This window comes from Hemiscyllium ocellatum, chromosome 28, assembly GCF_020745735.1.
Source record: "Hemiscyllium ocellatum isolate sHemOce1 chromosome 28, sHemOce1.pat.X.cur, whole genome shotgun sequence".
Lineage (NCBI taxonomy): Eukaryota > Metazoa > Chordata > Chondrichthyes > Orectolobiformes > Hemiscylliidae > Hemiscyllium > Hemiscyllium ocellatum.
Genome location: NC_083428.1, coordinates 46118522 through 46146260, shown reverse-complemented (window position 1 = coordinate 46146260; position 27739 = coordinate 46118522). Strand labels below are relative to the sequence as shown.

Sequence of the window (27739 nt, the reverse complement as noted above, 5' to 3'; positions counted from 1 at the left end):
TTTTCCCCCCAGCCCCACCCTCCTCCTATTTATCTTGCAGCTGCCTTGGCCCCTCTCCCCAACATTCCTGATGAATGATTTATGCCTGAAATGTCGACTATCGTGCTTGTCAGACTCTGTCTGACCTGCTGTGCTTTTCCAGTGTCACACTTTTTGACTTAAAATAAAATATGCCTGCATGCTGCTAACACTCAAGACAAGACTGCACAAGATGGGTAATGCTACAGAAAATAATAAATCACAAATACCTTTTAAAGAGAGACTTCAAACAAAAGGAACTTTCACTTGGTGATTTTTCATTTGGTTTCATTTTTATTGCTTAAAATCTGTTATCAGCTTCAGTGATGTTTGCAACTTTAAGTTCATTTCTCTTCTTTTGATCTATAATCTCAGCAGCTTGTTTTAGCTCCTGTGCTCATTGTTCTTTCAATTCCTTCATTCTCTTTCATTTAGCAATGAGGTGCACAAGTGTCCCCACAACCTATCGAAATATTTACCTTAAATATGTATTTCTGGATGTCCTTAGTGAATCTGCAATTGTAATCCCCACTGCATTCATCTAACCTTTTTAGGATATCCATCCTCTAAGCCTATTTATCTCTGTTAGGTTGTCTACCAGAGAGCATAATCTCAGAATAAAGAGTTCATGCATTTGAAAAGAGATGAAGAAGTTCTTCTGTCAGATGGTACTGAATCTGTGGAACATAGATTTTCCTTCATCCCACCTGCCAAAGACTTCTTATGTCCCCTTCTGGCTCTTCTTAGCTCTCTCTTTAGGTCCTTCCTGGCAAACTTGTAACACTCAAGTGCCTTAACTGGGCCGTCACATCTTATCTTTACATAAGCCTCCTTATTCCTCTTGACAAGAGCTCCAACTTCTTTGGTAAACCACGGTTCCCTCACTGGACCACTTCTTCCCTGCCTGACAGGTACATACTTATTAAGGACATGCAGTAGCTGTTCCTTGAACAAACTCCATGTTTTAATTGTGCCCATCCCCTGCAGTTTCCTTTCCCATCCTATGCATCTTAATTCTTGCCTAACCACATTATAATTGCCTTTCCCCCAGCTATAACTCTTGCCCTGCAAATTATACCTGTCCCTTTCCATCGCTAAAGTAAACTTAACTGAATTGTGGTCACTATCACCAAAGTGCTCACCTACTTCCAAATCTAACATCTGGCCCAGTTCATTACCCAGTACCAAAATCAATGTGGCTTCGCCTCTTATTGGCCTTTTTCCTGTTTCTGCAGGAGTGTGGGATACTGCACCTCTGCAGCTACAGGAGATCGTCAAGCTCGTGAGCCCATGGGCCGTCAGTTTGGTCGGGGGGCAACGATAGCCGTGCCTCCGGCCTGGGTATCCTGTTGTGAGGAGGTAACTTAACCATCTCCGAGGTTAAGGAGGTGGTGGGCGGGCACCTCCTCGTCACTGACGTCATGCACAGAAATGCTCCCCTGAGACTGATTAATGTGTACACCCCAATGGGTAAGAGTGAACGGTTGGCCATCCTGCTGCAGCTTCCACTGTTGCTGGCTACGTCCAGGCTGGTCATTCTGGACAGAGACTTCAACTGTATCATTGATGCAGATGGACGATCCGGCGGGGGGGGGACAGTAAACTGGACACCATGTCCAGAGTCCTGATGGAAATGGTCAAAGATGCCAAGCTGCACGACGTTTTCAGCATCCCTGCAGTTGGAGCGCAGCGTAGATACACCTGGTCACGGGCAGATGGGTCTATATGCTCAAGAATAGATCACCTGTTTGTACCCCAAATGTTCTTGGTCAGATCCACCGACGTTAAGCCGGTGTTCTTCTCTGACCACTGCCTCCTGCTGGTCGACTGTCACCTACAGGACGAGCAGCGGGCTGATAAGGGAACGTGGAAATTGAACACCAAGCTGTTGACCCTGGGAAACACTGAGGAGCTGAAGAGGGATTACGCAGGTTGGAGAACCATGAAGCCTTTCTTTGAGTCTCCAGCGGACTGATGGGAAACAGTAAAAGGGAACATCAAGAGGTTCTTCATCCTCAAAGGTGTTCAGAAGGCGAGAGAGAGGTGGTGAAAAATGTCCCAACTACAGGAAAGTATGCAGAACCTGCTCCTGCTGCAGATCATGGGGGTCAATGTCACGGAGGACCTCCAGGAGGTGAAGGGCCAGCAAGCCTTTCTCTTTGCCTCGGGACCTCCAAGATAATCTTCCGGTCCAGGGTCCGCTCTGTGGAGCAGGATGAAATGTGCTCACGTTTCTTCTTCCAGAAGGTACACAAAGAGAGCTCTGTACTCAGCAGCCTGAAGGAAGAAGATGGATCAGTAATGTCGTCTCAGGCTGACGTCATGAGGATCAGCAAATCCTTCTACGCCAGTCTGTATGACTCGAAGCCAACCGACAGCGCGGCCTCCCAGTCGTTCCTGTCCTCTATCACGGAGGTCTTAGACGACAGAACATGGGAGAGGCTGGACTAGCCGCTACCTCTGGACGAGCTGACCAAGGCCCACGAGTCCTTCGAAAAGAATAAAACTCCCAGAAGCGAGGCTTACTGGTTGAGCTCTATTCTGGTCTGTGGGACTTGATTGGCCAGGACCTGCTGGAGGTGTATGTCAGTATGCTTCTGGCAGGTACCATGAGTGAATCCATGAGGAAAGGCATCATCACCCTCATCTACAAGCAGAAGGGGGAGAGGGAGGAAATCAGAAATTGGAGACCAATCTCACTATTAAATGCAGATTACAAAATCTTGGCAAAGGTCATTGCCAACCGGGTCAGGTCTGCTCTGGGATTGGTGATCCACCCTGACCAAACCTGTACTGTACTGGGCAAGAAGATCACTGAGAATCTTGCACCCCTCAGGGATACGATCGCCTACATGCAGGACAGGGGTTTGGACACCTGCCTCATCAGCCTGGACCAGGAGAAAGCCTTTGACAGGATATCACACAGTTATATGAGAGATGTTCTCTCCAAAAATGGTCTTTGGGGAGGGAATCTGCAATTGGATCAGACTGCTCTTACACCAACATTGTCAGTGCAGTCTCAATCAACAGGTGGGAATCGGATAGCTTCCCAGTCAGATCTGGAGTCAGGCAGGGCTGTCCCCTCTCTCCTGCCTTGTTTGTGTGCTGCATAGAGCCATTTGCTGAGCCCATCAGGAAGGATGCGAGCTTGAGAGGGGTGACTATTCCTGGCAGCGGGGGCTTGCAGGTTAAGGCCTCCCTGTACGTGGATGAAGTCACCATTTTCTGCTTGGATCCGCTGTCCGTGCACAGACTCTTGTGCATATGTGACCAGTTCGAACAGGCCTCGGGGGCTAAGATCAACTGAGGCAAGAGTGAGGCCATGCTCTTCGGGAACTGGGCTGACCAATCCTTCATCTCCTTCACCGTCAGGACTGACCACCTGAAGGTGTTGGGTATTTGGTTCGGAGGGGCTCGGGTGTGCGCCAAGTCTTGGGGGAGCGTGTCAAGAAAGTGAGGCAGAAACTGGGCAGATGGAAGCTAAGGTCACTCTCCATCACAGGGAAAAACCTGGTCATCAGGTGTGAGGCATTGTCAGTGTTGTTATATGTGGCACAGGTCTGGCCTATTCCCAGAACCTGTGTCATCGCAGTCACTTGGGCCATCTTCCACTTGTATGGGGATCAAAGATGGGCAGGGTCCGAAGGGACTCGATGTACAAAGCTCTAGGCAATGGGGGAAAAAACACACCTAATGCCACCCTCACCCTGATGGCCACCTTTGTATGTGGCTGCGTCAAGCTGTGCATGGATCCCCGGTGCGCAAACACAAAGTATCACTATGTACTGAGGTTCTACCTGTCCCCGGTGTTGTGAAGGATGGGCCTGGCCTCGCTGCTGTGGAACGCTCCAAGTAGTTGGGCTGTTCCGTATCACCTGTACTTTGTGGAGAAATTTATGAAGAAAAACGCCTTTGATCACAAGTCCATCAGGAAGTGGTCAGCACGTTGTGTCCTTGAGACCCTTTGGGAAAAGGAGAGGGTGAATCCTGTTGAGCGGTTCCCTGGGCAGACTGTCAAAGTCATTAGGCAGAATGCCTCATCGCCAGAACTTTCCAACAAGCGCCAAGACATGGTGGTGAGAAGGGCTCTGCCTGTGAGATCCTTTATGCACGCCCGGATTCTTTGTCGCACCGTACCCTGCCCTCGAAGCAGCTGCGCAAAGGAAGTCTGGAGACGAATGCAGTGGTGTCTGTTGAGGTTCATCCCGAGCAGCTCCATGACGCGGGACTCCGTGCTCTACGGTCTGTTCCCTGGGACGCACACCGAGACGAACATCAACTGTGCCTGGAGGATCATCAACTTGGTCAAAGACACTCTTTGGTCTGTCCGGAACGTGTTGATCGTCCAGCTGAAGGAGCTGACCCCGACTGAGTGTTGCGGACTGGCACATTCCAAGGTTCAGGACTACGAGTTGAGGGACGCGCTGAAGCTTGGGCAGCTGCTGCCAAGGCGTGGTGGGGAAAGACCACCGCGTAATGTCTGCTTGCCAAAGAACAGGGGGCCCACGCAGTAAGTGGGCTCTGCTGACGCCTCAGCTAAATATATGCATTGTAAATGTACAGACCTGTATATATGAATGATTACTTGATCTCAATATGCAAAGAAATGGAATGTTTACATATGTACAGATCTTCACAATATTTTTATGATTAAAGTATATTTTTGAAATACAAAGAAAATCTACATACTTTGTTAGGAAACCCTCCAGAACACATTGGACAAAAACTGACAGATCTAAGATATTCAAACTTTAGCATTTCCAGTCAATATTAGGAAAGTTAAAGACCCCCATAACAACGATCCTGTTACTTTCACTCCTATCCAGAATCATTTACTGCAGAGGACCTTTGAGGTGGGTCATTAAATATATTTAGAACTGAAGTAGACAATTATTTTTAAATCTTTGAGAGAATCAAGGATTATGGAAATCAAAAGCTAGAAAGAGAAGTTGAGGATTATTAGTTCAGCCATAATCTCATTAAATGATGGAGCAGACTTGATGGGCTGAATGGCTTACTCTGCTCCTCTGTCTTGTGTTCTATCAACTCATCCATCTGAAATGCAAATGCCATTGAAATTGTGATTTCACTTATTCAAAACACCTTCCTATCCAGTCTTAGCAGTGGTCATGGTTGATTAAGTTTTGTTATCAGAAACCAAGACCTGCATGTCTCCTACTGCTGTGATCCCATTTTTGATGCTATTGAGAGATTTAAGTAATGATCGCTCCTATTAGAGTCAAGAAATCACAAGCGGTTTATTGATAAAGATGACTTTAAGTAAAAATTGAGAAGGTCTTCCCATTGAAGATTGGACTGATGGGTGTGGAAGCAGAATAGGTCGATCTTTGCAGCTTATTGTAATGATTGGTTCTTCTTTGATAATCTCTCTAACTAGTTCCACGGGGATTGGTTCTGGGTCCTGTTTTGTTTGTCATTTACATAAATAAATAATTTGGATATGAATATAGAAGGCATGGTTCATAGGTTTGTGAACAACACCAAAACTGGTGGCATTATAGACAGTGAAGAAGGTTTTCTGAGACTACAAAAGGGTTCTTGATCAATAGGCTGAAAAATGGCAGATGGAGTTCAATCTGGATAAATACTAGATGTTGAATTTTGGTACAACAAACATGGGTAGGGCTTGTACAATTAATGATAAGGCCTTGGGTAGTGTTGTAGAACACAGGGACTGAGGGGTGCAGATATATAATTCTTTGAAGTTAGCGTTACATATAGCGTTAGGGTGGTTAAAAAGGTGTTTGTCATGATTGCCTTCATTGCTTAGTCCTTTGAGTAAAGGAGTTGGGAAGTCATGTTGAGGTTGCACAGGACATTGGTAAGGCCTCTTCTGGAATATTGTGTCCAATTCTGGTCACCCAGTTATAGGAAGGATATTATGAAGCTGGAGAGGGTTCAGAAGAGATTTACCAGAATGTTGCTGGGTATGGAAGAGTTTGAGTTGTAAAAATAGGCTGGATAGGCTGGGACTTTTCTCACTGGTGCATCAGAGTTTGAGAGGTGATTAGATAGAAGTTTATAAAATAATAAATAGGTGTAGATAGAATTAATGGGAGTTGCCTTTTCCCTAGGATGGGAGATTTCAAGATGAAGGGATGCATTTTTTAAGGTGAGAGGAGAGACATTTAAAGAATACACAAAATATTTTACACAGAGGATGGCTAGCATGTGAAATGAATTTTCTGAGAAAACGGTGAAAAGACATTTGGATAGAAATATGAATAGGAAGAGTTTGGAGGGTGATAGGCCAGGAGCAGGCAGGTGAGACTAGTCGAGTTTGGGACTATGTTCAGCATGGATTGGTTGGACTTGAAGGGTCTGTGTCCATGCTGTATGACTCTATGGTTGAGCTGTTTAATCAAAATTAACAGGGAGTTCTCCTCCATCAGGTCCTCTCTTCTGATCTGCTGATTTATAAACTTCATTGGAGGGGGCGGGGATATCTCACAATAATCCTTTGTTCAATTACATTTATCTGTTCAGTTGTGAGGAATACATAGACAGACACCTCTGAACAGACTCCAGATGTTTTTGCATATCTTGCGTATGCATATTTTTTTAATTTGCAGTTTGTTTAGATATGGGGATCTTGAGGCTTCTATCCCAACCTCTCAGCAGGCACACTATGCCCACACAAAGGCTTATTTATGGCTTATGTCATTGGTCACATTGCGGGTCTTTGTGAAAAATCTCATTTGACCTGATTACCACTATTATTCTGTTTCACTTAGGCTGCTGAAGATTTCCCTTAATGGCCTTCCAATTTCGTAATACCATTTCTTATAATTCTAAAACCCCATTATTTCTTACAGGATTGCTGAAAGTACTGCAGTAAATGTAAATGTGAAATTTCAAAAGGCATATTCATACAGAAGGTTGAAATGCGAGAAGGCACAGCTATAACTTGGAATAAGATGTAGACCATTGCGGTGAACAGCTGTTTTGCTGACTGGATAGACGGGTGTAGTTTTGGTACTTAAGGTTCATATTAAGACTGTTTTTTATTATTATGGAAATGAGCTGGGGATGAGTATAGTGAATACAATTTCAGATTCTGGAGGCAATATTAAATTTGGCAATTTGGTTTTTAAAAAAGAACAGTGAAAGCAGATAGACTGATGAAATAGGCAAACACATCGCTGATGCGAGTTTGCACGTTCTCCCCATGTCTGCGTGGGTTTCCTCCGGGTGCTCCGGTTTCCTCCCACAGTCCAAAGATGTGCGGGTCAGGTGAATTGGCCATGCTAAATTGCCCGTAGTGTTAGGTAAGGGGTATATGTAGGGGTATGGGTGGGTTGCGCTTCGGCGGGTCGGTGTGGACTTGTTGGGCCGAAGGGCCTGTTTCCACACTGTAAGTAATCTAATCTAATCTAATCTAATCTGAGGTAAAACAACATGGAAAGGCAGTTGAATCTAACAGGCACTAATCTGGTGAATGCAAATATTGCCAAATCTGGCAGTGGAAGGAGGAACAGCATGTTGTTAAGGCAGGTTCCTGTTTAGGCCTAAGCTGGAGTATTGTTTTATACAATTTTGGATAGTTAGGAATGGTGTTAACATCCTGGAGGGGTAACAGAACTCCCATGATATTTCCATGGAGGGAAGAATTAGAATCCCTACAGTGTGGAAACAGGCCCTTCGGCATAGCAAATCCCTCCAAAGTATAACTCACCCAGAACCATTCCCTATATTAATCTACATTTTCCCCTGACTAATGCATCTAACCTACACTCCCCTGAACACTATGGGTAATTTAGCATGACCAATTCACCTTACTTGCATATCTTTGGACTCTGGGAGGAAACTGGAGCAGACACAGAGAGAATGTGCAAACTTCACACAGATGGTCACCCTAAGGCTGGAATCGAACCCGGGTCCCTGGTGCTGCGAGGCAGCAGTGCTAACCACTGAGCCACTGTACCGCCCCCAACGTTCAGACATACTGTCGCATACCTTTGGACCAGGTGAACCTGGATCACCTGGTCCAGATGTGGGTTCATTACCACCAAAACCCTAAGAATTCATTTTTATAATCACATTGAGAAACTGGGATTGGTCTACCCAGAGCAGGGGTTACAGGGATTCCTAAAACTCATACATTATGATAAGTTTTAATATAAAAGAAACAAGAGAACCTAGCCATTGTATGAGTAATTTAGTAGGATTAATTTGAAAGGTCTTGGTGAATGCTGGGAAGTTGGAACCTTACTTCAATTTGAAATGGTCTCCTTTAGTGTTGCAAGATTCTATGATTCCTGTACTCAAAACAACTCTATTATTTGGAATTAAGAGGTTTGTGCTGATGTAGGATATAGGAGGTGAGAGATACATGGGTAAATTGCAGCTCGAAAACTAAACAAATGTGTTTGGATTCGACTTGTTAATTGGCTGATTGGTATAGGAGAGGGGTCAAAATGAGAGTGTATTGGTTTGGTGTTTACAGCACCAAACGGCTCTAAACACAAGCTCACCCAGCCCTCTTCGAAATTTTAATCTCAGTTATGATTTTAGACCCTGAATGAAAGGCACAGGCAATTGGCATTCATACCTGATAGCCATTATCTGTCTGTCCATGATAAAACCTTTGTCTCTGAGACACACTTCTTTCTGAGTCAGTTCACATCCCGTTCCAAAGTCTTGAACACAAAATCTTGGTTGACAATCCCAGTTTAGTCTTTCAGTGACTTTTTCAGACGGACCTAAAGAAGCCCATGGCACTATTTTGAATAATAGCAGGGGAGGTCTCTCTGATGTCTACATCAATCCCTAACTCATCTTGTCACTAACAGGATCACATTGATGTCTATGACTGATGAACAGAAATTCGCTGTATTACAAAAAATAATTATCTTTTAAAAGTACTTAATTGGTTGAAAAACACTTTGGAAATGCCCTGAGCTCATGAGGGATATTATACAAAAGCAAGTCTTCCTTAACTCTTGCACCATCAATTTCAGGGTGACATGGAAAGAAGAGAGGAACAAATTTTCAGTTATTTTTACAACAGTATGTGAGCATGATGGACATTAAGGGGAGGAAAGGTTTCTCACCTTCAGTGACAATTGTAAAAGCCTAAATGACTAGTAAAAATGGCTAATTAGCTTCTTTATTTTTCCAGGATCAGTGGAAGTGTCCCGTCGTAATCCAATTGCCTCATGGATGTGTGCAATGCTTTATTGCTTTGCCAGTTATATAATGGCTGATATACTACTTGGAGAATCACCCCTCCATTATTTTAACAACACCTCTCACATCTTGCTGGCAACTGCTGTTTGGTGAGTAAACACAGATTTTGTCATTCACTTTGTCAAATTCACTTTTTTGCTGCAGGTGTGATAATCAGGTTGGTTGGCAGATGAAAACATGAGGGTGTAAAATATATTGAGGAATAAATATTGAGAAGAACAATAGGATTAGTTTACAATTTAAAACACAGTGGTTATCCAGATTGTACTAAGAGTTGCATGCCTAGAGAAACATAAATTTTAAAGGGTAATTTTAGTGAGATTTATAAAATTATTGGAATTAAAATGTTTTTGCAGAGACCAACTGAAAATATTAGGGAGAATGGGGGTCACTTTTACTGACAGTATAAGGACAGAAATTTACAAAACAGGTTGTTGGTTTGTTTGGGGAATGCTGGTTCATTGAATTTCTTGAAACAAATTTTTTAAAAAACATTCTCATCCAGAAAGTTAGGAGGCTCATACAGAAAGTTAGGAGGTATGGGATACAGGGAATTTTGGCTGTCTGCATACAGAATCACCTGGCCGAAAAAAGACAGCATCTGACAGTGGTTGGAATGTATTTCGCCTAGAGGTTGGTGAACAGTGGTGTCCTGCAGAGGTCTGTTCTTGGGCCTCTGCTCTTTGTAGATTTTATAAATGACTTGGATGAAGAAGTGGAAGGGGGTGAGTGTTAGTAAGTTTGCCGATGACACAAAAATCGGTGATTTTGTAGATAGTGTCAAGGGCAGTTTCAGGCTATAACATGACATTGACAGGATGCAGAGCTGGGCTGAGAAGTGGCAGATGCAGTTCAACCTGGATAAATGCAAAGTGATTCATTTTGGAAGGGGAGTACAGGGCTAATGACAGGATTCTTGGCAGTATGGAGGAACAGTGGGATCTTGGGATCCAAGTACATAGATCCCTAAAAGATGCCACACAAGTGGAAAAGCACAGCCGGTCAGAAAGCATCCAAGGAGCAGGAGAGTCGACGTTTCGGGCTTAGGCTGTTCATCAGGAATGAGGGGTGGCCTAAGGAGGATAACAGATAAATGGGAGGAGGGTGGGGCTGGGGGTAAGGTAGCTGGGAGTGTGATATGTAGATGAAGGTGGGGGTGAACGAAGAGGAGGGTGGAGCGGATAGGTGGGCAGGAAGATGGACAGGTAAGACAGTTCAAGAGGGTGGTGCCAAGTTGGAAGTTTGGGTCTCTCTGGAAAGCAGATAGGGGAGGGAGGGGAATATATCCTTGGTGGCGGGATCTGTTTGTATGTGGCAGAAATGGCAGATGAAAATGCATTGTATCCAGAGATTGGTGGGGTGGATGGTGAGGACCGGGGTGGGGTTCTGTCCTTGTTGCGATTGGAGTGGTGGGGTTCAAGGGCGGTGATGCGGGAAGTGGAGGAGATGTGCTGGAGGGCATTGTCGACCATATGGGAGGGGGAATTACAGTCTTTGAAAAGGAAGCCATCTGGATGTTCTGTGGTGGAATTAGTCCTCCCAGGTGCAGATGTGGCGGAGGCTGAGGAATTGGGAATAAAGGATAGCATTTTTTACAGGTGGCAGGACGGGAGGAGGTGTAGTCCAGGTAGCTGTGGGAGTTGGTGCATTTGAATTAGATGTCCGTGTTGAGTCAGTCGCCGGAAATAGAGATGGCGAGGTCCAGGAAGGTGAGAGAGGTGTCCAAGATGGTCCAGGTGAATTTGAGGTCAGGATGGAAGATGTTTGTGAAGTTAACGAACTATTCAATCTCCGCTTAGGAGCACGAGAAGGCATTGATACTGTCATCAATGTAGCAGAGGAAAAGATTGGGAATCGTGCCGGTGTAGCTATGGAAGATGGACTGTTTCACGTACCTGACAAAGGGGCAGGCATAGCTGGGGCCCATCCAGGTGCCCATTGCTACCTCTTTTGTCTAGAGGAAGTGGGAGGATTCAAAGGAGAAACTGTTGAGGGTGAGGACTAGTCCAGCCAATTGAATGAGTGTGTCAGTGGAAAGATACTAGTTGTGTTGGTGGGAGGGCTTGCAGTCCTTCGTCATGACAGATGGATGTATACCGGGACTGGATGTCCATGGTGAAGATGAGGTTTTGGGGGCTGTGAAAATGAAAGTCATGAAGGAGGTGGAGGGTGGGGGTGAAGTCCCAAATGTATGTGGGGAGATCCTGGACCAAAGGGTACACGACAATGTCAAGGTATGCAGAGATAAGTTCGGTGGGGCAGGAGCAGGCTGAGATGCTGGGTCGACTGGGCAGTCAGGTTTGTGAATTTTGGGTAAGAGGTAGAACTGGGTGGTGCAGAATTCCCAAACTGAGGTTGGAGGCTGTTGGTGGGAGATCCCCTGAAGTGATGAAGTTGTAGATGGTCTGGGAGATAATGGTTTGGTGATGAGAGGTGCGGTTGTGGTCGACTTGGCATCTGCTTCGGCAGTGTAGAGGTCGGTGGGCCAAACTACCACTGTGCTCCCTTTGTCTGCTGGTTTGACGCCGAGGTTGGGGTTGGAGCAGAGGGAATGGAGAGCTGCACGTGGCGAGGGTGAGAAGTTGGAGTAGGTGAGAGGGGTGGACAGTTTGGGGCAGTCAATGTCATGGCAGCAGTTGGAAATGAAGAGATCGAGGGCAAGTAACAGACTTTTCACAGGGTGTCCAGGTGGATGGGTTGTGGTGGAGGCAGGAGAAGGGATCCTTGGAGGGAGGGTGGGTGCCCTGATGGAAAAAGTAAGCACGGAGCAGAGATGGTGGAAGAAGAGTTTGATGTCGCAATGCATGTTGAATTCATTGATCTGGTGCAAATGGGCCTTTACTGAGAACTGATCATTCATCCTCAGTGAGGGCAAGGTCTGGGGGGGATGGTAAAAACAAGGCAGGGCTGGAAGCTAGGACCTGGTGTGGGGCTGGAATTGGGAATGAGGGTGGAGACTGTCTCTGGAGTGGGTGTGGTAATGGAATCAGGGGTGTCACAATCAATGGAAATGACAATGGAAGGTCACCATGGGGGTAGAGGGGTGGGGTGGGAGGGGATGGTGGAAGAGGTGTCTTTTGTGGCATCCAAAGGGGTGCAAGAGACATAACACGTGACATTTGCGATGTTGTCAGCAGTGTTTAGTGAGTGACGTCGTTGGGGGTGGAAGTGGCTGAGGCAGTGTTAACTACAGCAACTTTTACCCAAGTTGATAGGGTTGTTCAGAAAGCAGATGGTGTTCTGGCTTTCATTAACAAGGGGGTTGAGTTTAAGAGCCATAAGGTTTTGCTGCAGCTCTAAAAAACTCTGGTTACACCGCACTTGGAATATTTGTCCAGTTCTGATTACATCCTTATAGGAAGGATGTAGGTGCTTTAGAGAGGGTGCAGAGGAGATTTACCAGGATGCAGCCTGGATTGAAGGGCATGTCTTATGAAGAGAGGTTGAGTGAATTTAGGCTTTTCACACTGGAGTGAAGCAGGAAGACAGATGATTTGACAGAGGTATACAAGGTAATGAGAGATGTAGATCGAGTAGATAGCCAGAAACTTTTTCCCAAGGGCAGAAATGGCTGTCACGAGGTGCCATGATTTTAAGGTGATTGGAGGATGGTGAAAGGGAGATGTCAAGGGTAGGTTCTTTACACAGAGAGTGGTGGGCGAGTGGAATGTACTTCCAGCGGTGGTAGCAGAGTCAGAGACATTAGGGTAAAAAGTGAGGTCTGCAGATGCTGGAGATCAGAGCTGAAAATGTGTTGCTGGAATCCTGTGAAGGGCTTGTGCCCGAAACGTCGAATTTCCTGTTCCTTGGATGCTGCCTGACCTGCTGCGCTTTTAAGCGACTGCTGGACAAGCACATGGATGGCAATAAATTGAGGGCTATGTTAGGTTGGTTGATTTTAGACTAAAATAAATGCTTGGCACAACATTGTGGGCTGAAGGGCCTGTACTGTTCTATGCTCTAAAAGCTGGGCATGTTTTTAGCTTGGATGAAGATCACCTGGTACAAGTATAGGTACCCTGTAATATTAATCATGGCCAGAGTACTCTCGCTTACTAGTTTTGAGTTGAAAAATAATTTTCCAGAGTCTTTTTCCCATTTCTAATTGGCTTCATTTTAATTTTTTTATCAGTTGTTACTTTTATATGGTTGAGGATGAACTGGGATGTATATATGTGCTGAAATGCAAGGTACCACAACTGGATAGGTCTAGCTGAATCATTTGTCTGTAATTTTTTTTTTGTACTCTAATCATAGAGTCAGAGAGATATACAGCAGGGAAATAGACCCTTCGGTCCAACTCGTCCATGTCGACCAGATATCCCAACCCAATCTATAGTCCCACCTGCCCCTCAAGATTTTATAAACCTCTAAGGTCACCCTTCAGCCTCTGATGCTCCAGGGAAAACAGCCCTAGCCTATTCAATCTCTCCCTATAGCTCAAATCCTCCAACCCTGGCAATGACCTTGTAAATCTTTTCTGAACCCTTTCAAGTTTCACAACATCTGTCCAATAGGAAGGAGACCAGAATTGCAAACAATATTCAAAAAGTGGGCTAACCAATGTCCTGTACAGTTGCAACATAATCTCTTCACAGAAAGAAGAATAGAAATAATAGGCAATTATGATGTAAATGAGTTAAAATAGTTTTGGCAAATGAAAGAGTTCATACCTATTGTAGTGAAGAGTTGTTGGTCCTACATGCTTGGCAACTAAACTACAATTTATTTCTATTGTGCCTTAAACATAATGAAACATCAACAAATGCCAACAAGGTGCACAGCATTCTATCACAAAGTGTGACACTAACTACATTAGGAAATGTTAGGTCAAATGACCAAATGCTTTAAGAAATCAGCCATGGTTGAATGATGGAGCAGACTCGATGCCAAATGGCCTAATTCTGCTTCTGTATCTTATGCAAATGTCTTAATGGAGGAAGTGAAGTTGAGAGCCAGAGAGTTGGATGACGTATTCCAAACCTTTAGGACTAGGCAACTGAAAGAACAGTTACTGATAGTGAAGCAAATGGCAAGTAAAACACAGGAACAAACATAGTCAAAAAGGGGTTTGAAAACTGCCGCATTGCTCTCAATTTTTAAAATGAGAATACTATGGAGTAGTAGATCTGACAAAAAGTTGGAAGTTGGAAATGAGTGCTTATGTCAGGGGAGATTGATATGAGGAATTAATAAAGAAACTAGATAATTTGAGAAAGTGAGGAGGAGTGATGTAGGAGGAGGTCTATTTTTATGTAGTAAAATTCTAAATTATTCAATTAAAAAAGGGGGAAACTATATATATTTTCATTTTTGCATAATTACAAGTTAGATCAATGTTTCAAAAGAAGCTGGTCACAGCCATTACTCTACAGAATCCAAAGAGTATGGAAACAGGCCATTTGGCCCAATTAGCCCACACCGACCCTCCGACAAGTATCCCACCCAGACCCATTCCTCGACCCTATTATCCTGTATTTTACCCCTAACACTATGGACAATTTAGCGTGGCCAATTTACCTGACCTGTACATCCTTGGATTGTGGGATGAAACTGGAGGACCCCCATTTGGACACAAGGAGAACATACAAACTCCACAGACAGTTGCCCAAGGCTGGAATCAAACCTGGGTCCCTGGCACTGTCAGGCAGCAGTGCTAACCACTGTGCCACCTATATGTTCACCGTTGTCAAATAATGCAATTTAACAAGATATCAAGCCTCGACTTACCAACTGTTTCATTGATTAACCTTCAGAGAAATTGGAGAAGCACATGTGCAAAAGACGGAGATGTGTGTTTTTGGTGACAAGGAGGTACTATTGTTAGTCTCTACCACCCATGGTTACACCATTGTGCAAGTAAATGCAGTTGTTAATATGGAATGTAGTTCAGCAGATATGAGGTTAATTGATTAAACTGACTGAGTAGGTGTAAAGGGCAAATAGGTACAGTCTTGTTGTTTAATGCTAGTGTTGCCATCTCTAAGCTAGAAGATCTGGGTTCAAGTCATAAATGTCCCAGAGGTGCTTTGAAACATAACTGAACAACTTAATTAATGTGACCATAAAGGGGAAATAAGTGGGATTGTATGGGGAAGAAGCTGTAAGGCTGAATCATTAATAAATTCAATTGACAAAGAAAGATGTCTTGGTTTCTGTCTGACTTGGTTGCAGATTGACATTGGGAGCAGCCTAAAAGTGAAGATTGAAAACTAAAAGTTCTTTGCAGGCAGAAGATTATAATTGGAGTTACTTTAGCAAAGAGTGTTGAAACCAGTGCAAAGTGTTATGATTTCCCAGTGACATTCTGTGAAGCTGATCCTTACAATCCATGGACAAATGAAGTAGATATATGTACATAGGTTGAGCCTACACTAAGAGAAAAAGGAAGGTAATTGCCTCTTCTACCACTTCTTACTAAAAACATAATCAGTTGTAAAGCATTCTCCGAACTAGTGTCCCAATCATTTTTAGAAAGAAATACTATCTTGGAAAAGGTATCAGAAATGCTTAAAAAAATCCTTGAAACATGTTCACTACAAGCTCAATTGGGATATTTAACAACATCATAAAGAATGGGGGAATCGATTGGAGTGGCAAAAAGAAACCATTCAGATACAGGCTGAAAGCATCAACACAAAAAGCAAATCTAAACAAAAAGAGAGGATAAAAATGCTGACAATACCAATAGATGTAGTATTGACACATTTTAGTGACTATAGATTAATCAGAAATTTATAAAGGATGCCAATCAAATAGAGTTGGAGAGCTGGAAAGAATTTAGCAGACACTATGGTACCAAATAGGGGATCACAGCCTTTTCATAAAGATGGGTATGGACAGAATATTGTTTCAACTAAAAGCTTGGTAATCAGATACCAACGTCAATTCCCCGAACACAGAAAATTGATCTTGAAGATATTCATTCTTTTACTAACATACTCATGGGAATGTAAGTCACTTCATTTAAAAGTTGCCCTTTTGCAAGATGACAAGTTTCAAAGGGAAGCATTTTTGAAACCACCTAAAGAAGCAGGTGGTATAGAAGGGAAAGTATGGAACTATGAAAGTAAATGTGCTTATGGGTTGAATGCTGAGTGAGGGTATGGTATTTCTCTGTTATATCTGTATTATTGAAAGTGGGTTACATTCAGTTTAAAGAAGACCTAGTAATGTACTACTGGTATTATAAAGAGAAACTAACAGACATTTTCACGATGCATGTTGATGATTATCTGGAGGGAGTTTCTATGGAATTCAAATACTGCATGATTTGGAGATGCCGGTGTTAGAAGTAGTGCATGTTAGATAAAAGAGAATTTAAGACTGGAAGTCAGGCTTCTGAGTCCTTTAAGTATATAGGGTTTAGAAACTAAGTTGGATACATCACGAGTGACTTTGGATTCACAGTCTTACTTGGAAATGGTTAATTGCATCCCAATAAATTTGGCCAAGTCCCTACAGAAAGTTGATTGTTTTCAGTCTGGGAAGTAACAGACCAGTTAAGAAGTTTGATTAGCCAACAATATGGGAGCATAATTTTAAGGGCGGCATTGTAGCTCAGTGGTTACCACTGTTGCCTCACAGCACCAGGAACCTGGGTTCCATTCCTGCCTCAGGTGACTGTCTGCGTGGAGTTTACACATTCTCCACATGTCTGCGTGAGTTTGTTCCGGTTTCCTCCCACATTCCAAATGATGTGCAGGTTAGGTGAATTGGCTATGCTAAATTGCCCATAGTGTTTGGTGCATTCGTCAGGGATAATTGTAGGGAAATGAGTCTGGGTGGGTTACTCCTCAGAAGGTCATAGAATCATAGAGTGTGGACTTGATGGGCCGAAGGGCCTGCTTCCACACTGTAGGAAACTTAATGTGAAAGGCCAGACTTTAAACGGAATTTAAGGAAAAACTTTTTCACTCAGAGGGTGGTGGGTATTTGGAATATACTGCCTGGGAGAATGGGAAATTTTAAAAGGTTACATTACAGAGACTTGGTTGAGAAGGAAACAGGACTGGCTGCTCAATGTTCCAGGCTTTCATGCTTTTAGACAAGAGAGAGAGGAAGGTAAAAGAAGTGGAGGAGTTGCATTACTAATTAGGAGAATGCTCCATCTGCATTCAGAGAAGATACATTGGAAGGCTCATCCACTGAGGCAATGTGGGTAGAGTTCAAAAATAAGATGGGTACAGTCACTCTAATTGGATTAGATTATAGGCCGCCCAACAGCCAATGAGACATTGAGGAATAAACACGTAGGCAGATTATAGAAGATGTAATAACAACATGGTTGTCATAGTGCGTGGCTTTAACATACCCAATATTGACTGGGACTTCCTTAGTGCAAGAGGCTTAGACGGGGTGGAATTTGTTAAGTGTTAGCAAGGTTAGATCTCACAGAATACGTGAACACCTAGCCGTTTGGATGCAGAACTGGCTCAAAGCAGGAAGACAGAGGGTGGTGGTGGAGGGTTGTTTTCCAGACTGGAGGCCTGTGACCAGTGGAGTGCCACAAGGATCCTGGGTCCACTACTTTTCATCATTTATATAAATGATTTGGGTGTGAGCATAAGAAATATAGTTAGTATATTTGCAGATGTCACCATAATTGGAGGTGTAGTGGACGTCGAAGAAGGTTACCTCAGATTACAATGGGATCTTGACCAGATGGGCCAATGGGCTGAGAAGTGGCAGATGGAGTTTAATTCAGATAAATACAAGGTGCTGTATTTTGGAAAAGCAAATCTTAGCAAGACTTATACACTTAATGGTAAGGTCCTAGGGAGTGTTGATGAACAAAGAGACTTTGGAGTGCGAGTTCACATTTCCTTGAAAGTCGAGTCGCAGGTAGATAGGATAGTGAAGAAGACGTTTGATATGCTTTCCTTTATTCGTTGGAATATTGAGTACAGGAGTTGGGAGGTCATGTTGTGGCTGTACGGGACACTGGTTAGACCACTGTTGAAATATTGCATGCAATTCTGGTCTCCTTCCTATTGGAAGGATGTTGTGAAACTTGAAAGGGCTCAGAAAAGATTTACAAGGATGTTGCTAGGGTTGGAGGATTTGAGCTATAGGGAGAGGCAGAACAGGCTGGGGCAGTTTTCCCCTGAAGCGTTGGAGGCTGAGGGGTGACCTTATAGAAGTTTACAAAATTATGAGGGGCATAGACAGGATAAATAGACAAGGTTTTTTTCCCTGGGTGGGGGAATCCATAGGTTTAGGTTGAAAGGGGAAAGATGCAAAAGAGACCTTAGGGGCCACTTTTTTCACGCAGAGGGTGGTACGTGTATGGAATGAGCTGCCAGAGGAAGTGTTGGAGGCTGGTACAACTGCAACATTTAAGAGGCATTTGGATGGGTATATGAATAGGAAGGGTTTGGAGCGATACGGGCAGGGTGCGGACAGGTAGGACTAGATTGGTTTGGGATATCTGGTTGGCATGGACGAGTTGGACCGAAGGGTCTGTTTCCGTCTGTACATCTCTATGACTCTAAGGCATCCAAGAGGGTTTCTTGAAACTGTATGTTGGATCATCCAACTTGAGGAGGGGTCATACTGGATCTTTTACTGCCGAATGAGCCTGGCCAGGTGACTGACCTTCCAATGGGAGAGCATTTTGGAAATAGGGATCACAACTGCTTAGGTCTTAAGCAGCTATGAGTAAGGAGAAGTCAGGACCATGGGTAAGGTATTAAATTAGCAGAGGGCAAATTATTACATCAATATTAGGCAGGAATTAGGGAGTATTAATTGGGCCTCCCTGTCTCCATCTCCAGCGACCAGCTCAACATGAGTGCTATTTCAAATTCACTGACTCCATCTTCCCTCTGTAAAAATGTGATCCCTTTCTCCCAATCCTCTGCCTCTGCCATATCTGCTCTCAGAATGAGCAATTCCACTCCAGGACATCCCAGATGGCCTCCTGTTTCAAGGACTACAATTTCCCCTCCCACGTAATCAACAGTGCCCTCAAGCACATCTCCTCCATTTCCCACACCTCCGTCCTTGAACACCACCCTTCCAACTGCAACAAGGATACAACCCCTCGGTCCTCACCTTCCACCCCATTAATCTCCAGATACAGTGCATTATCCTCTGCCATCGCTTCCTATAATCAGATCCTACCACCAGGAAATATAATTCTGTCCCCACCCCTAACTACATTCTGCAGAGACCATTCTCTCTGTGACTCCATCATTAGGTCCATGATCCCCACCAACCTACCCTGCATCTTCCCTAGCCCCCGCAAGAAGTGTAAAACCTGTACCCACACTTCCACTTCACCTCTGTCCAAAGCACCAAAGGATCTTTTCACATTCAGCAGAGACTTTCCTCCATATCCAAACACCTCATCTACTGTGTCTGTTGCTCTCAATGTGGTCTCCTGTACATCAGGGAGACAGGACGCCAACTCATGGAACATTTCAGGGAACATTTCTGGGACACATGCACAAAACAACCACACTGCCCTGTGGCTGACCAGTTCAACTCCCCCTCCACCACCAAATCCAAACCACCCGTTGACTGGAGAAAGAATGCCTCACTTACCGCCTTGGGACCCGTCAACTACATAGCATCAATATCAACTTCATTAGGTTTCAAATCTCCCCTTCTGTGCCATTTCATCCCAGATCCAAGCGTGCATATTGGCACCACCCTCTTGACCTGTCCTACCTGTTCATCCTCCTTCCCACCTATCCGCTCCACCAATCTATCACAATTGTCCCTCTATCTGCATCCATCTATCACCTTCCCAGCTACCTTCCCCCTCCCCCCTCCTATTTATCTCTGAGCCCCCTTCTGCACCACCCCACCCACATTCCAGATGAGGGCTTATGTCTAAAATGTTGACTGCCCTGCTCCTCAGCTGCTGACTGACCTGCTGTGCTCTGATCCCCCGCATCTGCAATCTTCACTTTTTCCTAAGAGCTGTTATCAGACAAGTCGACATTTGACACGTGTTTAAAGACCTGCTGATAAGAATTCAGGCCCAGTAAGGAGGAAGGATAAGGATGGCAAGGTATGAGATCCTTAGATAACGAGGAAGGTTGTGAATTTAGTCAAAAAGGGGAGAAGAAGCATATGTAAGGTTTCGGAAGCTAAAATCGGACAGGCCCCATTAGGAATGTAAATAAAGCAGGGAAGAACTCAGGCAGGGAATCAATAGAGCAAGAAGGGGCCATGAAATGATCTTGGCAAGTAGGGTGAAAGAGAATCCCAAGATATTATATACTTACATCAAAACTTAGAGGATGACTTCGGAGAAGCGAGGACCAGACAGCATCCGAGGAGCAGGAGTTTCAACGTTTCGGGCAAAAGCCTTTCATCATGTTGTTTCTCTGTTCAAAAAGGATCACAGGGACAAACCAGGAACGATAGAACAATGAGTCTCACCTTGGTGGTTGAGAACCTATTGGAGAGAATTCTTCGGGATAGGATTTAGATGCATTTGGAAAAGCTTGGCCCAATTAGGGAGTCAGCATGGCTTCATTCTCGATGAAGGACTTTTGCCCGAAACGTCAATTCTCCTACTCCTCAGATACTGCCTGACCTGCTGTGCTTTTCAGCGCCATACTCTTGACTCTAATCTCCAGCGTCTGCAGTCCTCACTTTTGCCTAGAAGGAAGGACCACTGAAGGACAAAAGAGGGAACTTGTGCTTAGAGGCAGAGGATGTGGGTGAGATCCTAAATGAGTACTTTGCATTATTATTCACCCAGGAGAAGGATATTAAGGATAGTGAGATTTGTGTAGATCATGCTAATATGCTACAGCATTTTGAGATCTACAAAGAAGCAGTGTTGGCTCTCTTGAAGAGCATTTAAATGTATAATTTCCCAAGGCCCAATGGTATGTATACCAGGTTAGTGAAAGGGGCAAGATGAGAATGATGGAGCCTTGACCAAGATCTTTGTATCCTCCTTAACCACTGGGAAGTCCTGGAGAACCACTGAATAGCTAACGTTGTTCCTCTGTTCAAAAAGGGAATCTGGGACAATCCAGGAAAACTATAGGGTAATGAGTTTCACATTGGTAGTTGAGAAACTATTGAATAGGATTTAGATGCATTTGGAAAAGTGTGGTCCAATTAGGGACAGTCAGCATGGCTTTGTGCAGGGAATGTCATGTCTTACTAACGTGATTGAATTTTTTGAGGTGAAACATGTGATCAGTGAGGATAGAGCAGCTGATGTTGTCTCCATGGATTTTAGTAAGGCTTTCAACAAGTTGGCTCATCCAGAAGATTAAGATGAATTGGATTGACAGTGAATTGGCCGTGTGAATTCAGAATTGGCTTGCTCATAAGTCATTAGTTGTCAGATTGTTTCACAAAAGCAATTTTGCAGATCCTCAATTTGGACACCTGGTGATATGAGGCATTACAAGAACATAAAAATCAACTTTGGGCTGCTTTGTGACGAACCATGTAACATTTTGTTTAAAGAAAGAGGAATACTGAAGGTTGATTGTATTATGTGAAATATGAAAATATCATTACTAATTAGTTGTATTATAAGGTAAGATATAGAAGGAGGATTGTTTGTTTTATTTAAAGAAAAGGGTATCTGATTATAGGAAGTAGTTAAATGGAAATAGCACACAAACAGACCCTTTGGTCCAACTCGTCCATGCCGACCAGATATCCTAACCAAATCTAGTCCCATTTGCCAGCACTTGGCCCATATCCCTCTAAATCCTTCTTAATTCATGTACCCATCCAAATGCATTTTAAATGTTTTAATTGTACCAGCCTCCACCACCTCCTCTGGCAGCTCATTTCATACATGTACCATCCTTTGCATGAAAAAGTTGTCCCTTAGGTCCTTTTTAAATCTTTCCCCTCTCACCCTAAACTTATGCTCTCTAGATCTGGGCTCCCCCACCCTAGAGTAAATACCTTGTCTATTTACTCTACCATGCCTCTCATGATTTTATGAACCTCTAAGGTCACCCCTCAGCCTCCAGGGAAAACAGCCCCAGTCTTTTCATCCTCTCCTTGAAGCTCAAATCCTCCAACCCTGGCAACATCTTTGTAAATCTTACTGAACCCTTTCAAGTTTCACAACATCCTTCCAATCACAGGGAGCCCAGAATTAGAATTAACTTATTAAATTGTTTGGTAGATATAAAGGGATACTGGAGTGTAGAAGGTGGTGAACGACTAAATAGTGAATAAACTCATGGTTTCTGTGTCTCCTATTGGCTTGATTCCCTCTCTTTTAACATAGTACAGAGCTTTACTGGACCAACGGAACATTATGTATCGTCTTTCTTCAAGGCCTTCACTAACACTTTTATCATCAAACAATAGGAGAGGTCTGTTAGTGACCTTACCTTTTGATTTCTACCCTCTTCTATTTTAAGCTGCTTCCATTAGGGAGTTGACTAATTGCTTAATGAATTTCAGAACACAGCAGACAATTGGCACAGCTGGAACCTGTGCCGAGTGTATCAATCTGCTATGAGTGAAAAGAAAACTTCAAAGTGAATGATATTATGGACATTAAAATCGTATTAAAAACATATATTTGTTTAAACTAACATGGTTGACATATCAGCTATTAAATAAGATTTAGTTATGAATACTGAGAGTTTGTCATTATTGAAATAAACACTATGATTTCAACTTAGGTACCTCATCTTTTATTGCCCACTGAACCTTTTCTACAAGTGTGTGGCCTTCATGCCTGTGAAGTTGATCCTCACTGCAATGAAAGAGGTGGTGCGGGTCCGCAAAATTAGTATGGGTGTTGTCCATGCACACCATGCATACCACCACGGATGGATCATAATGGCTTTGGTTGGATGGGCCAAAGGTAAGTTTCTGGATTAGTGGTGCTGGAAAAGCACAGCAGTTCAGGCAGCATCCGAGGAGCAGTAAAATTGACGTTTCGGGCAAAAGCCCTTCATCAGGACTACAGGCTGAGTGCCTGAAGGGTGGAGAGATCAATGAGAGGAGGATGGGGGTGGGGAGAAAGTAGCATAGAGTACAATAGGTGAGTGGGGGAGGGGATGAAGATGATAGGTCAGGGAGGAGGGTGGAGTGGATAGGTGGAAAAGAAAATAGGCAGGTAGGACAAGTCATGGGGACAGTGCTGAGCTGGAAGTTTGGAACTAGATTAGATTAGATTACTGACAGTGTGGAAACAGGCCCTTCGGCCCAACAAGTCCACACCGACCCACCGAAGCGCAACCCACCCATACCTCTACATTTACCCTTATCTAACACTAGGGCAATTTAGCATGGCCAATTCACCTGACCTGCACATCTTTGGACTGTGGGAGGAAACCGGAGTACCCGGAGGAAACCAACGCAGACATGGGGAGAATGTGCAAACTCCACACAGTCAGTCGCCTGAGTCAGGAACTGGGGTGAGGTGGGGGAAGGGGAAATGAGGAAACTGTTGAAGTCCACATTGATGCCCTGGGGTTGAAGTGTTCCGAGGTGGAAGATGAGGCGTTCTTCCTCCAGGCGTCGGGTGGAGGGAGCGGCAGTGAAGGAGGCCCAGGTCAGGACCTCCATGTTCTCGGCAGAGTCGGACGGGGAGTTGAAATGTTGGGCTAAAGGCGGCGTGGTTGATTGGTGTGGGTGTCCCAGAGATATTCCCTAAAGCGCTCTGCTTGGAGGCCTAAGTTGTCTTTTGTCGCCTTATGTTTGAGATGTTATATTGGATATTACAGTGCCAAACAATCATTTGTGTTGATCAATCCCCATCCTTCTGACACCTGACTAACGGAAATTGCATGAGAGCCAAACACTGCCCTCTAACTGCATATTCCTCCAACAACATTCATCTTGTTGAAGTCAAACCCGAAAAGGGATCGATATTGGCTTGAAACAAAATGTCCAATTTTACGATATTGCAATTGCAGTTCATATTGAAAGAAACCCAGCTATATTGTCGAAGGCAACAAAATATCCAGACCGTGTGGACCATTAGTACATGCTGGTCATTGTTATTTTGTTCCCCCACAGGTGCTGGAGTTGCACTGATCTCCAACTTTGAGCAGCTAATTCGTGGAGTCTGGAAGCCAGAAACAAACGAATTTCTCAACATGTCCTTGTAAGTGAAAATTACAGCACAAAGTAAAAGGGCAGCTTCTTTTACAACCTGAGCAATTTAGGAAAAGAAAATCATGTTTGGAGTATGGAATGCAAAGTAGTTACCAATTAACTCAAAGCTGGTTTGTGCTGCCTTCAAAACAACTTAGCACCTTCTCAGTATTTCTGGGTGGAGGAATTAAAGATGGAGTGTTTGGTGACTGTGACATGTACAAGTTCAGCCCTGTTCTTCAGATCCTCGCCATGCCGATGTGGAAAAGCAAGGATTCGGGCGGGCGGGGGGTTAGGTGGAGGGCAAATGATAAGGACTTTGAGCAGAGACAGGGTGCCTCTCCAAAAGAAAACAGAAGAGTTATGAACAACATTGCTGCTGACCTGAAACATTTGTAGAATTTGAAGGCAGGCCTTTTCAGTTATAAAAATAGTTCATCCAAAAAAATCAGGAAACTGAAAGCACAACAATGGTCACAAAAAATTCAGGAAAACAAAGCTAGAGATATTACACAGCTGGTGAAACAAATTGTAAAGTTTTTATTTTGATTTCTCATAGCCCAACAAAAGCTAGTTTGGTTGGAGCAGTTATCTTCACCCTACAGCAGGCCCGCTGGCTTCCCATATCCAAACACAATGTTGTGTTCCTGTTCACCATCTTCATGGTTGTTACAAAGGTAAGTACGCCTTTTCAAATGATTAAAATAAAACAGTTTTAAGGAATGTGTTATGTATGCACTGCCTTGGCAAGTGGGTGCAAGAGTGCTAATTTACCTTCCAATCTAAAGTTCATGAAAAAATGAAATATTGAAATTCAATACTGATCGTGATTAAAAAGTTCTCATGTTTCTTTCAGTACATTAATACATTGTCCATTAAGACACTTTGGTTTTTATTCACTCATGGAATAAAAGTCACTGGCAATGTCAGCCTTCACTTGTTCATTCCTGATTGGCCTTGACAAGCTGGTGGTGGACCTTCTTCTTAACTGTTGTGATCCAAGTGGTGTATGTACATGCAGAATGCTGTTAGGTAGAGAAATGCAGGATTTCCAGTTCAAAGCTCATTAACAGTAAAGATTAATGTTTCAGTCAGAGGAAAATTTGCATATGATGGTGTTCCCAGATCCCTGAAGGCTTTGTCCTGTTAGGTAGCAGAGGTTGTAGGCATGAAATCCTGTCAAAGGAGCCTTGGTGATTTGATAAAATGCATGTTGTAGATGGAAAATATTGGTGCCACAGATTGCCAGTGAGATTGTATCATATTATGATCAGTATTGGCTAGAGGTTCCTTTCACTATGAGGTTATTAATTAATCCTACATCATTACACAAAAAGCCTGCTCCTTGGTTGGTACTGAACATACTACTCAAAAATAATCCAGAAAATTCCAAGCCAGTGCTGCACTGATTAATTTAAAAATCCATAATGCTACCAAAACAACAGTTCAGACTATTACTTCTAAAAACACTAATTTTGTGATTATTTATTTTATTGCTTCACTTTATAAAACAAGTTCAGTCAATAAATGTGAAAAAAAACAATCCAGGGGGACAAATAAACAGATTTTCGTCATTTAGTGCAGACGACACTAAGAGGGAACAATAAGGGCTGTTGATAAGAGCAGAAAGTTGAAAAAAAAGACAAAAACAAACTCTAGATTCAAGTAAGCTGAATAGGTCAGATCTAACAACAATAAATCTGGCCTGGTTAACAGACCATAATCTGAACCATTTTGGAATGAAATCAAGGAAAACATTTTGCAAAGGTTAGTGGAAATCTGGACCTTTGTTCAAAGACACTGTCAATGCTGATCATTCACTAGATTTTTCTTAGTTAAGCAGAGTTCAGGTGCGGCTCAACCAAGGTCTAATTGAACAATGGAACATGTCTTACTGCCTAACTCCTATTCTGAACTTGTAAATAATGTCAGAAAAATAATGAATGTGACAAGTAAATGGATATCACTTGTTACTGAATTTTTACACCTACCATTCTAGGTATTCATGACAGCAACACACTCCCATGGGTCACCTTTCGCTCCAATTGAAGCCTTCATTTGCCCCATTATATTTGGGAATGCCTGTGGTATCTATGATGATCATGATCGTGTCTGCTCTCGCGACAATGTACAGAGCTGTACCCCTTCCAATCTGTCTCCATACTCAGCCAAGACAAAGGAGGAACTTAATGAAGGGACAAGGAAGAAGAAATGCAAAAAGACTGAATAAGTGATATGACTCCCATCACAGTTATCAAATCGTGCAGGAAGTGCAATTTCTGGTACTTAACGTGATCTGGAAACTGTACTATGAGGAAATCGACATAATTGTACTCATACAGTCTACTAGGGTTTGCATTTGAGCTTGTCTGTCTCATTAAATGGAAAGAAAAATGTGAACAAACAGTAGTTAGCCTATCCTTCGCAGGGACATATTTCCTCAGCAAGTTTCTTCTCGAAAAAGCTGACAGCATTAGTATGGTAATAATTTATCAATGTCTTTGAATAACCAGGTATAGAATGTGAAGAAAATGATAATAATCGTTTTCCTTTCTAAAATTGTTGGGATGTACTGTTGGAACTATGTAAGAGGAAATGCTTTATTCACGTCTAACCAACACTGTACTAGATCAGAGAGAATTTCATTTTGTCATTGTTTGTAAAAGCATACATAAATTCTAAATTCCAGCATTATTATATCAGACTTTGGACTAGATAGCCAAAAGTTAAAGTGGAGGTGCTATAAATACCAACTAGTGGTGAAGTGAAATGACCTCTGCTGATAATTAGAGCACCTGCGTTGTCCTCATTCTGAATTTGTAGCAGAAATGCAGACACTATCTCCAGTATGGACAATGGGGCTGTAATAAGCAAATGAAATAGGTCAAAGTCTCCATTAAATAGACAGTGGAATACCATATGTATTGTTAACTCTTAGTTCACTAACATCTAGAGTATAAAATGCAATAGCTGTATTTGTACCACAAACATTTGCCAAAAATGCCACTTCAGGAAAATTCAGGTCAAAAGTAGGTCATTGTGCCTTTTTAAAAAAAAGAGAACCACATTCTCCTATAATTCTGTACAAACATGCACAAAATAATCATTATCAGGTGAATGTAGAGAGTATTCCATCATTGCCAAAAAATAAATTGTACGGAAATGTGTTTTATTTGTGGTCTTCCAAGAAATGAAACTGATGTAATATAATAAAGATTAAGTATAAGACACTTTATGTTTATTGAAATGTATGAAATTCCCCTTATCTGTCATGTTTTCCACAACAAAATTCACTAGTTATCAAACAATATGCCCAAGTATTCATACCTCTGTCTGTGTTGGAATGTAGATATGTAGGAATTTAAAATTATTGACAGGACCTGCTTCTAGGATTCCCACCTCTCATTGGGATTTTTATAGCCCTAGGATAAGGGCACAGGTAGTATGACTTCACTCA

At 43.1% G+C, this 27739-nt stretch overlaps 1 protein-coding gene across 1 annotated transcript in view; it reads left to right on the top strand.

The window, feature by feature from the left end:
• tmem38a (transmembrane protein 38A) overlaps positions 1-27512 on the top strand; it is a 60154-nt gene extending 32642 nt beyond the window's left edge. The window contains exons 2-6 of the mRNA XM_060846093.1: positions 9161-9317; positions 22860-23044; positions 24205-24292; positions 24842-24959; positions 26282-27512. Coding sequence (XP_060702076.1) covers positions 9161-9317; positions 22860-23044; positions 24205-24292; positions 24842-24959; positions 26282-26512 — 779 coding nt within the window. The 3' untranslated portion in view covers positions 26513-27512. The remainder of the gene's footprint in view (positions 1-9160; positions 9318-22859; positions 23045-24204; positions 24293-24841; positions 24960-26281) is intronic.
• The last annotated feature ends 227 nt before the right edge of the window (positions 27513-27739 follow it).